At 35.3% G+C, this 12,794-nt stretch overlaps 1 protein-coding gene across 4 annotated transcripts in view; it reads left to right on the top strand.

The window, feature by feature from the left end:
• The window catches only part of Apool (apolipoprotein O like), a 55,812-nt gene extending 43,832 nt beyond the window's left edge, over positions 1-11,980 (top strand). For all 4 annotated transcript variants that reach the window (XM_048417849.3, XM_087902581.1, XM_087902582.1 and 1 more), the window contains exons 7-9: positions 3,971-4,084; positions 4,282-4,390; positions 11,429-11,980. In XM_048417849.3, the coding sequence (XP_048273806.1) occupies positions 3,971-4,084; positions 4,282-4,390; positions 11,429-11,517 (312 nt within the window). In that variant the 3' untranslated portion in view covers positions 11,518-11,980. The remainder of the gene's footprint in view (positions 1-3,970; positions 4,085-4,281; positions 4,391-11,428) is intronic.
• Positions 11,981-12,794: the final 814 nt, after the last annotated feature.

Here is a 12,794-nt window from a genome sequence, read left to right as displayed (position 1 = left end):
GGCTTGCCACTACTTTCAAGGATCATCATGCTTCTGCTTCTGCAGAACTCAGATTACAAGTAGACACTATCACACTGGTTGATTATGGGCATTGAACTAAAGTTCTTAGGCTTGCAAAGCAAACACTTTCCTTACTTAACCACGCCCTCAGGCACCCATCCCTTTTCTCTATTTTAAAGGAAGTTTGTTCACTAGTATTGGGGGTTTTTTGTTGTTGTTGTTGAGATTTATGCCATTTTTCTTACAACAATAATATATTAAAAATTATATTTTCAATTTGTTTCTTTCAAATAGGGAAAATCATTTTAAATCATTGAAAAACCTTGGTTGCAGAATCCACCTAAAGTTTGTGTGTTGTGTGTCATAAGTTTTTAAACTGATAATCTTTGTTGAGGAAGAGGAGCCTGCATTTTGTCCCGGCCACCCTGCTAGCTTATACCTGAAATAATCACAGAAAAACTGTATTCATTTAAACACTGCCTGACCCATTATGTCTAGCCTCTTATTGGCTAACTCTCACATATTAGTTTAACACATAAACATATTAATGTGTATCGCCACTTGACTGTGGCTTACTGGCATGAGTCTAACCAGTGTCCATCTTGGGCAGAAGAACCATGGCGTCTGCCTGTCTCTGCTTTCTTCCTCCCAGAATTCTGTTCTGTCTTCCCCGCCTACCTGAGTTCTGCTCTACCAACTAGGCCAAGGCAATTTCTTTAATAACCAACGAAAGCAACACAAATACAGAAGGACCTCCTACACCAAACCTTAAAGAAGTTGTATTTTAAACATTCAATTTCAAAACTTTATAATGCATTTAAGACAATTTTCTTAGAAACATATTTTTATTCATATTTTGTCATATTGTACTTAAATTGTTTAGTTTCAAGTGAAATTGGTGTAGAAATTTGTAGAAAAAGCAAATGTATGACTATGAGTCAGTTTGCAAAAGAAGTCATCATATTAAGTGAAATCATCTAGATTCTAAAAGACAAATATCAAATGTTTTCTCTCATTTGTAGATCCTAGTTTGTGTATTGACACATGAAACCACACACACATGTATGTGACATGAAAATGTATATATGTACATGCATATATGACATGAAAACATAAGTGAGTCTAAGGGAAGGAAGAAAACTCAAAGATGGCAAGAAGGAATGGGAAGGCATTGGGAGTGTATATGCTCAAAGTACATGATATACTTAAAAGTAATTGTCTTTATGAAACTGACCATGGAAGAAATTTTGTGAGGAAATTTGGAAAAAAATGTATTTTATTATTGAAAGTAACCACTAGTGATCAGTATTCAAAATTCTATGAGTATCTTTTACTATAAAATAAAAAAAAAATCTTTTACTTAGACTAGAGAGATGACTCAGTGGTTAAGAATACTTGGTTAAGAATACTTCAGAGGCTCCAGATTCAGTTCCTGGCACTTACATGGCAACTCATAGCCATCTGGAACTCCAGTCCCATGGGGCCTAATGCCCTATTCTGCACAAGCATATATACAGGCAAAGCATTCATACACAGAAAATAATGATAATTAAAAATAAGTTAATAAAATAAATTTTAGAAGATCTTTGGCTACTCAGACAAATCTACTTAAAGGGATACAAGATAAGAGCTTTTTTGTTACATTTTTCCTTTTAGAAGGAAAGGACTGGCAGCTTTCAAAACAAGTCATAATTCATACTGTAGTTTGTAGAATAAAAGCCTCAGTCAATGTGACATTATTTTTTAAAAAGCATTTTTCTTCCAGTATTTCATTAACGTATATAAAGATTAACCAAGTAGCCTGTCTTTGGACTTTGTAAAGCATCTATGAATAAGCTTTTATTTATAAAACTTAAAGTTAACTTAGCTTTACTAACTTTGTGATTAGAAAACTCCCTCAAATTATATTAAATATGTCAATGTATACATATGGGTAAAGACTGCTTTATAGCAATGGTGGTACTTTATATTAGTATATGAAGGAAGGATATATTGCTTAAGAATGTATTGATATTAAAGAGCTTTACTAGGTATCAAGTCTAAATAAATCCTAGATGGAATAAAAACCTTTTCATAAAATAAAATGCTATTTAAAACATAAGAGAAAAAAGAAGTATATTTTATCTATTTTGAAATAAATTAGATCTTAAGTAAACCAAAATCTTGAAGCCATGAGAGGAAAAATAATGTATTTGACTATATAAAATAATTATAATAAGCCATATATAATGATTTAATCATACTGGAGGAACTATTTGTAATATACACAACAAAGGTTAACATTCTTAATGTATTAAGAACTCATATAAATAAAAATGAAGAGATGAGTACTCTTCAGAAAAGTAGAAAAAGTAGACAGATAGGTAGTGAACAGTATAAGATGTATAAATGGCCTAATCAAAAATACTAAGTTTTTATCAGCAATTGCATAAGTAGCAATTTTATAGATTATTTATATTTTGATACTGGGGGACTTATTCTTTTCTGGCAGTGCTAGGGATCAAATTCAATGCCTCATGTACATCCATATGTTTGCATTTTTTGTCTTTCAGCTTCAAAGACTTAATGACTTAAATGAAACAAAATTTTGCTGTTGGTTAAAAAGGGTAGGAAAACAGAAGTATGCTTGTGGTGGAAGTGTAAATTGCTGCTGTATATTGCTAACTTTTTGAAAAGCAATATGATAACATCTTAAAAATGAAAATTAGTATGATTCTTAATATAGAAATTTCACTTCTAGGAATTTGTACTGAGAAAACAGTGCAGCTGTGATGATCCCAGTTGTATGTATAAGGAATAGGATGCTAATTTCATCATTGTTTATACCTGCCTCCATGCTGTATTTTTTTCTCTTTTTTTTTTTTTTTGTACTGGGGAATGACTGTAGGGCTTCATGCATGTTAGAAAAATACTCTACCATAGGGTTGTTTTCCAACCTTGGATTGCTTAAATTTTTCAAGTGTAAGTATATAATTAGTAAAAACAATAAAACTTTTTAATTTGAAGAACAAAACACTGCTTTAGAAAAGACACATGTTTGTCAAAAGTATAATCATGTAAAGTTCTCTATTAAATCTTAATAGTTCTATACTTGTAACCATGAGGAAGGATGGGGAAAAATAAGAAGGAATCAAAAGATATTCAAAGGGAAAGAGTGCTATTAGTAGACGTTACCCCAGACTAATGTGGAACTCAGAATCTTTCATCTGGGATATCAAGGACAGGTTCCACTATTCCCAACATTACCTTTCTACCAGAAACAAATGTCATTCTCTTGAAAAATGATTATGTCTTTTGTTTCTCTGTGAATGGAGAAAGATTGATAAAGTTTTAAGCAAAAACACTTATAACATCTTAGAAACCTTATTTTTCTTAGTTAACTGTTTATTTTTTCAAAATATTTCTTCCTAAACTTTTATAGATGCAATTTTCACTCAAAGTCCTCTAATGGAAGCCATTTAGCCAGATCAGAAATGGCCAAACACAGAGTGACAAATCTGGAGTGATGTCACTCATCTAGAATCTAGAGAATTTAAAACACAGAGAAGAAAATTGCAGACTAGTGGTTGCTGGGGGCTGATGATGGAAGGTCACTGGGAGAGGAGATGCTTGTATATATTGAAAGTTACAGGGCAAAATGGTAGGATATAAAAAAGTTCATGAAGTCTGTCTATAGCTGAGCAATTAGAGTAAATAAGCATATATTGAATATCTGAAATTTGCAGAGGAAGTTGATCTTAAGTTGATGTTATATTGTGAAAGAAATTATATATTTATTCACCATTTAGGAAGTTAGTAATTTTTCATATAAGGTTTTGAAAATACTGCTTTATTTCATGTGCACTAGACATTGATATTTTTATTGTTAATTGCGACTTAAGTATTCATATAAAATACCTGGACTGAATTGAAAAATTGTTATTTTAACTTTTAAAAATACGTTATTTAACTCATTTTTTTTCTTTGTTAGTTAACAGGGAAAAAGGCATATACTACAAGCCAGCAAATTTATCAGGCCATTAAGTCATTGTGGACAAAAAGCAGTGAAAAAGAATCACTCCCTGAACCAAAGGAAGGAGCTAAGGTATACTTTAAATAAACCAAAACAGTACTCATTAAATTTCAGTTTCAGTAAGCATTGGCTCATATTGATGATACTACCAAGAGGTCAAAGATAAAATGGAGATAAATGAAAGACTCACAATAACTTGGTATGGTATAATTTTATATTCTTTTAGTAAAATAATTTGCTTCTGAAACAACTATGTTTTTGATAAACAGGTAGGAATGTCTGATGAAATACATGCCAAAACTCCTGACTCGAAACATTCAGTGTCTTTTCCAAAAGAACTTGCCTCTGCAACAAAGGTTAAATCGGAATCTACTGCAGGTTTGTTTGGAATTTTTAATTTTGTTTTCAGTTTTATTAAATAATTTTAGGGCATTATAGTTGATACTCTGAACTTCCATATTTTCCTAAATGTTTTCTCTCTTATATGTATGCTGTGATTTTCATTTTTGGTTATGAGAGACCTAGATCCCTGGGATTTTTCCTTTTAAATCACTACGTAGCTGTAATGAGTCTCCACGTGTGTGGGTATAGAGTAGTACTGTCAGTATGATTGAGTGAAACATTTAATATCACATTATAAATGTGAGCTATTCTATCAGGAGGAGGAAAGTGTACCTTTCAGAATCCTATCAGCTGACAGGTGTGAGTCACACCTACATTAAGCATATCAGCTTCCATTTCTCATGCTATTTACCTGTCAGTCTCCTGTCAGGCTTAGTTTCCCCTGTCTGTGCTTTTATTGAGTTTAGTACCAGAAGAAACTGCAGCATTAAATAGTACACTCCAGCATCGTTACAACTTTGCTAGTATTCACTATTGACAATTAATACTTTGTGGTACTAAAGAGTGATAGTTATACTTTCAAAAGATATCTCACCATGATCAGAAAGAATACAGCCAAATGTTTAAAACTGCTTTGAGAACCTAGTCACATAAACCCATCTGCCACAGATTTGCATGGATTTGCTTTTCTGTACAATGTGAATGATTCAAACCATAAGCTGCTTCATTGCAAAGGAAATCTGCCAGATTCAGGGGTGGAAAGGTAAAAATAGTACTGTGATCTACTCTTTATAAATCATGTACTGTGATAGAGAGTGTTTATAGGTATTGTATTCACATATCAATACAAAGCAAAATGAAAACCCACCTCTAATGTAGTGGTGATTATTCCCATCTCATAATGGAAAGCTCCCAGAGTGTAAGCTGTTGCAGGAAACGGGCTGCTTGTTCATCCCAGCCACCTGGTTAGCTTAGCCCCGAAATAACCACACAGAAACTATATTAATTAAATCACTGCTTGGCCCATTAGCTCTAGTTTCTTATTGGTTAATTCTTACATCTTAATTTAACCCATTTCTATTAATCTGTGTATTGCTACATGACAGTGGCTTACCGGGTAAAATTCCCAGCGTCTGTCTCCAGTGGATCCATGGTGTCTCTCTGACTCTGCTTTCTTCCTCTCAGAAATTCAGTTCTGTCTTCTTCACCTACCTAAGTTCTGCCCTATCAGGTCAAGGCAGTTTCTTTATTCATTAGCCAATACAAGCAACACACAGAGGGGACTCCCACATCCGTAAATAGCTGTTTTTTTTTTTAAATATGCAACTTGTCAGTAGCAGAGCCATATTTCTAGCTCGTCTTCCTGATGCCACAGTCCAACCTCTTTCCACTGTGCATAGTTCTTCTACTTTAAAGCCAGAATTTAGTCTCTAATTTCCTCTTCCTCCTACTCCTCTCTCAATCTCCATTTGGCGGTAGGGCATAGGTCATGCCTACAACCCAAGCAGTTGGGAAACTGAAACAGAAGACTTGGGACTTGGAAGCCAGTATGGGCTCTTACTTATCTAGTGAGTTCCTCTACTAGTCTGGGCTACATACCAAGACCCTGAGCAAGATTCTAATAACAATAGTATAAGAACAAGAAGAGTTGTCACCAAATAGCAAAATCTGATTTGGCTATTCTTCCGTCTTTCCTTTCTAATCAAGATAACTTATACAACTTTTACACTTTCTCTGAGTAACCTACAGTTGAGCATATTTATAAAGGATATAATATATGCCATCATTTTTCTAAATGTCTTGTCAGTTCTCAACTATCTTGTTGAAGGTGAAACAAAATACAGCTTAAAGTAGGATTTAAACCATTCTCACCTAATATTTTTCCTTATCCACCTATGATCTGGAACCCCTTTCCTATCTTGGATGATGTAGTATATAAAGAGCCTTCTAAGGAGACTTGCAGTGGGAAAGGGATACCAGTGATACTTATGTTCATTATATGTCTTAGTTCATGCTACTATGAATAAGAATAATATAGACTGCATTGCTTTAATTCAAGAGAATGGAAGTTCAAGATCAGGGTGCCAGAATGGCCAGGTTCATATGAAGGCACACTTTTGGCTCTTAAACAGTTGGGGTCTTGAATCTCTCACATGACAAAGAAGAGAACCAAGCAGATTGTCAGGACACTTCATTGGACACAAATTCCACTCATAAGAACTTCATCACCTCATCTAATCCCGATTACCTCCCAGAGCTCTTGTCTCCTAATACATTGGTGGTTAGGGTTTAAGTGTAACAGAATATTTTTGAAGGTTAATTGTCTCAACCTTAGAATTTTTCATTTCTCCATTTCACATATAATCACCAAGTTCCATGACATGGGAAATGGTAGTGATTCTGATTACAGGTTTTAGGATAAGACTTGAAGGTAAGTACCAAACCCAGTATTTGAATAATTCTATTACCTGGAGCAAGATACCATCATCTATGTTCAGTTTTGTTATCCGCAACCCAGTTTCCTCATTCACAAAAATAAGAGAGTAATAGCTCTCACATGTTTGCTGCAAGGGTTAAATTCTCTCTCTCTCTCTCTCTCTCTCTCTCTCTCTCTCTCTCTCTCTCTCTCTCTCTCTCTCACACACACACACACACACACACATGCACCATGCACATATACCCTGACACAGGGTATCATTATGTATTCCAGAATAGCCTTGAACTGCTAGGAGTCGTCCTGCTTCAGCCTTTTCAGTTCTGAGTGAAGCCTCTATTCAGATAAATTATAAGAAAAGTTCCACGGGTAATTCTGTGTGTTCATTTTAAGAATTTCTGAGGATCAAAGTTCTAAAGCTAGGGCACCTTTCTAATTAGGAAATTTGAATGAACCAAGGCTTTGATCAGACTGTGTACAGGAATGTAAATTAAGGGAGTAAGTAGAGATGTTAGAAGACTCAGGAAATTTGCACGCACTGTGGAGCAAATCTGAATGCAGAAGACACATGTAATTATTTGTCACATCCTACTAATATCTCTGCTTAATACACCTTTCTTGGAGGGGTGGCCATTGGCAGGTTGTCCATGTCCCAGAGGAGAGCCCCACAGCTATGCCCATACAGGAAACATTGATTGGATTCAATGGATTATTTGAAGGAAAGGAAGGGGGTGAGAGAGAGAGAGAGAAGATATGAAATGTTTGAAGTGGGAAGGTATAGTGAGGGGCTGCGGGCAGGCCTGCTTTTCATCCTGCCCAGCTCCCACACAGCTAGCTTAGCCCCAGAAATAATAACACACAAATTGTATTCATTTAAGCACTGCCTGGCCCATTATCTCTAGAGAGTTAGTTACTGACTAACTCTCATATCTTGATATTAACCCATTTCTAATAATCTGTATCACACCACGAGGTGTGGCTTACCAGGAAAGATTCAGCATGTCTGACCTGGTGGCTGGCTCCATGGCATCTGCCTCATTGCTCTCTTCCCAGCATTCTATTCTGTTTACTCCGCCTACCTAATTTTCTGTCCTATCAAGGGGCCAAGGCAGTCTCTTTATTGACCAATGAAAATAACACAATAGACAGATAACCCTCCTCCGTCAGGAAGGGAGTCATATCAGGGGAAGGGCCAGGAGAAGCTAAAGGGAGGGAGTGGGGAGTGGCTATCATTATGATACATCATATACCTCTCTGAAGTTTACTGGTGATAGATAGGTTTCTTATGCTTTAGGAGATAGCCCTAAACATGCACATATGGGAAGCACTAATAGTACTTAGTGGTTTATCAAAAACAAATAAAAGGGCTGGAGAATTTGCTCAGTGGTTAAGAGCATTGGCTTCTCTTAAAGATTACCCAGGCTTGATGCCTAGCACCCACATGACAGCTCATTACTGTCTGTAACTCCATTTACAGGGGATCCCATGTCCTTTTCTGGCTTTTGTCGATACCAGGCATGCATGTAGTACGCCGATATACACACAAACAACCATTTATGATAACTGATAATGATAATAATAATAATGTTAATAATAACAATAATAATATTGATATGAAGTTAGCAATATGTTTTAGAAGATACAGAGGTGGGAAATGGGAGGCAGATAATTCTCGTATATCATTGTGCACGTATATGAAATTCTCCCCACCCCTTGATGGAACATAATAGCCAATCAATGGCTACTGAGGAAGGGGAAATCTGTTTTCCCCAGGGACAAGCCCCATGACAGGTTATCTGATCCCTTGTGGTCAGCCCTAAACATGTGTACATATGAACAATAATGTACTATGTTTTGTGTGTGTGTGTGTATTTCTGAAGTTTAATAACAGTAATTGCTTTCTTAGAGTCTCTTTAGATTTCTACATATATCTAAACCAGAATTTATATAGCTACAATTTTCACTGAAAGAAGATGGGAAAATTATGTATGTATGTATGTATGTATGTACCAATAATAAAGAAGAGGTTATGAAGTTGAGAGTGGAGTTAACATGGGAGGAGTTAGGGTGGAGAGAGTGGAAATGATATAAATAAAGTACCCCAAAACTAAAAATTTGATTTAACAAAATTCACAAAAATAAAGAAAAATTTAAAGAAATTTAAAAAAAAATTCAAAAAACTTTTCACATTATTGAGCAGTGGCTGCCACCTGGTGGCAGTGAAGATACATTTGAGTAAAGCTGACAAGCACAAAAGCATTAGCATTCCTTTACCCCCCTTTTAGGCCATTTTCAAATGAAAATCAAATATGTAGTAATATATTATTGTATTTAGATATTATAAAATATTATCTAGCAACAGAATTAATGCCTACTGTAATTTTCAAGTAGTGCCATTTGAAAATATAATCTGTAAGATAATATGAAAACATCTAATATTTCTGTTAGTAATAAAAATGTAAACACAATATTCTTGTGGTTTGTCACCAATATTTACTACTGAATAAAATATCTAATTTTTTAGAGATTAGAAAACTTGTCTATATCATAGGTCCCTAAAAGGACCTCAGATGAAAAAAATTCCTAATGTATGGTGAACAGTATTAATGTCATGGGTAGTGTTCATGACCTGATTTTTTAAGTATATTTGTTCATAATATCATATACAAGTGTCACACTTTGTAAAGTATAAAATGTTTCTGGAAATACAGACATAGTATTAATCATTGTGTTCACTTTTTTTTTTTTTTTTTTTTTTTGGTTTCTCTATAGCTTTGAAGCCTGCCCTGAAACTAGCTCTTGTTCTTGTAGACTAGGCTGACCTCGAACTCACAGAGGTCCACCTGCCTCTGTCTCTCTAGTGCTGGGATTAAAGGCATGTGCCACCACCACCCGGCTCTTCCCTTGTTTTAATTATAAAGCTGAAAATATTCCATGAGCAAAATCTATGGCTCTCCAAAATTATAAAATCATTTACAAATGATTCAGACATTGGAAAAAATTGAAAAATAGAAGGAATTAGTAGATGTACTACTAATTTAAACTAGACTAGAAAATTTAAACTTATGTCATTGACTACATGACTACTTCCGCTATCTTAAGACAAGTACCCTAACCCTTATCTTTTTTTAAGTAAACTTCCATTTCTAAACAATAATAGACATGCTTTTTACTATTTTGTTATTTCTTGCTTACTTACCAAGCACAATGTAGTATATGCATCATGTTGTTCCCATTATCTTATCTAATGTTAAACGTAAGTGTGTGATGTTGTTACTATACTAACCTCTATCTTCAGAAAGTCCAGGACTCTGTAGTAGTCTTGACAAGCTTAGTTCAGCCTGGCTTTCCCACTTAGCAACTGAATGATAATAGTCAAATTAATCTCTCTAAATTAAAATCTCTTTATCTGCCAAATGTGAATAATGCAGACATGCATTGCTTAATTCCAGGGACAAATTCTGATGAATGTGCCATTAGATGATTTCACCATGGTGGAAACATCACTGTGCATGTACGCAAATTAGTTAGCATAGATCAGTATGCAGTGTGACTTTTATCAACGTAACCCCAAACATGTGTGGTGCATTGGGCTCTATCTTGCCTGGCACACAATTAATTTGTCAAGCTAACTATTAAGTCACATTATCAACTCTAAGAATAAGTTCTCAAACTCAAGCACGTGAAACCCATCAGTAACCATAATACAGTTTAGGCTCCCTCATTTTTGAAATAATCACTTATCTTGGCCTATAAGATATCTCTTACTCTTTTTTTCTTCTTGTTAACATCTCTGTTAATAGTCTCTTAATCTTAACCTGAAAAGGTTACAGTATCCCAAAGAGTTTCCTTTCTTGTACCTTATCTGGCTGTAGATAATGCTACCTCACTCCATGGTTTTCAATGCTATGTAGCTGGAGCTGCTAAACCCAGTTAAGTCTTCCTGTGAACGCTGTCACATTTTTTCCTGTCTCAATAAATGCCAGCTCCATTTTTCTAGTTTCTCAAGTTAAACAGTCAACCCCTTTAGGAAATCCTGTACATTTTACCTTCAGAATTATTTAAGGTATAGCCCCTTTTCACAATTCTCTCAAATGTCACCATCCTTTAGGGAGCAAAGCAATGGCTTCTTATCTGCTATGCCTACTTCTTTCTTCCTCTGTAGTCTCTTTTAGGTAAAGCTTCTCTGGTTAAACACAACTATGCTACTTAATGGTGACCCTGAACTACCCTGAGCTTCTCTTCTCTCACTCACTGACACCTATTTGTCTACTGTATTCCAGCCGTGTCGTCTTGGGGCCTCACACTTCCTTGCCTTCAGCTCATCCTGGAAGTCACTTCTCACAGATATCTACAGAGCACATGTCTGCATCTCCCTCAATTCTTTGCTCAAATATCACCTTTCAAGAAACCCTTTCTAAGCCACATTATATAAAATTGGAAATTACCCCAACATTTCATATGTCCCTCTGTGATTTCGTGTTCTGTGCAACACCTAACCATCGTAGAATGTACTATGTATTTTACTTACCTTGTTTATCTCACCCATGTGAGGCTCATGTTGAGATTTTGTTTTGCTCATTTCTATATTCCCAATATCAAATATAAATGTCTTCTTTTTCACTTTAATACTTCATCAGGCATTATACAGTTTCTACCTGACCCCAACCTCATGGATCACGGGCAGTCTCATCCAGAAGATAAAGATATGTACAGCACCAGAAGCTGAAATGGACTACAGTGGGAGCCTGCGGAGAGATCCGCAAGATGTACCAAGTGGGAAATGATGGTGAAAGATCATGTAATGGATGGGTAACTGACAACATGACTAGACATGTTCCCATGTTTAATTCCAAATAAACAGTTTGGCCAATGATGCAAGTGGTTAAAATACAAATTAATGAATACAACACAAGTAATATTAAGAGATTAATGAGGCAACTGAAGTAGAAGTACTAGGAGTATATTTTATGACTTGTAAGAGAATTTATTAGAAAGCAAAATAAGGTGAAGATATAAATGTCAGTAAGACTAAAATATGAAAATATGCATATGCAAATATACATATTTATACATGTGAATCTGCTTCAGTTTTCCCAGTTTATTCTCAGTTAACTTAGAGTGGCGGATAGAAGGATGTGTTTTTTTTCCCCAGAGCTGAAATAAAATATCCATATTTTATGGCACATGAACTTGGATATATGTCTTGTTTTATTTAGTTTAACTATTCTTAAATGCCTGAAAACATCTGTTTAAAAGGACTGTATACTACATTGTCATAATATTGCTTAGCAATTTTGATACTGCTTCCTGGATGCTGTGCTTTTTTCTGTTTTATTTCTCTCAGGCCTCGTAAACCCATCAACATCATCTTTTCTATTTTATCGAGCAGAAATGTACAATTCTTAGATCCTACCAATCGTGTCCAGACACCTATCTTCCTGAGTTACTCTTTGCACTGGGTTCTTTGCACCCTTTCCTAATACTTGTGTTTCATCTCAGATCCATGATTTTCCAATTTTACAGTACTGTATTTCATCTTGTTTAAACTTCAGTCAATTATCAATAATACTTTAGTGACCATTACAGCCATTAGGTGTTAGATATTTAGAAGACAGGCAAGTATTGTTTGATTATTAAGGATGCTTCAAACCTGAGTCACTGCTAACACCCTGCCTGGAGTGCTTTACCATGGGCCCTGCCTTTCTTCTTGCATCAGCATCTGGCATGTTGATGCATACCTTGTTTTCTGCTTCACTGTCAATTGAGTTTCATAATCAAATAAGCACAAAGCTGGAGAATGGCCTAACAAGTAAAAGTGTTTTCCCTGAAGCCAAATGACCTGAATTAGAGCCCTCAGAGCCACGTGTGCAATGAGAAAACTGAATCTTACAGGTTATCCTGTGACCTGCACACAAGGCAGTGACATGCTTATGTGCACACATGATAAATATTTTGTTTGTTTGTTTGTTTTTTGACACGGGATTTTACTGTATAACAGCCTTG

This window comes from Myodes glareolus, chromosome X, assembly GCF_982192425.1.
Source record: "Myodes glareolus chromosome X, mMyoGla1.1, whole genome shotgun sequence".
Classification (NCBI taxonomy): Eukaryota; Metazoa; Chordata; class Mammalia; order Rodentia; family Cricetidae; genus Myodes; species Myodes glareolus.
This window is presented reverse-complemented; position numbering and strand designations above follow the sequence as displayed.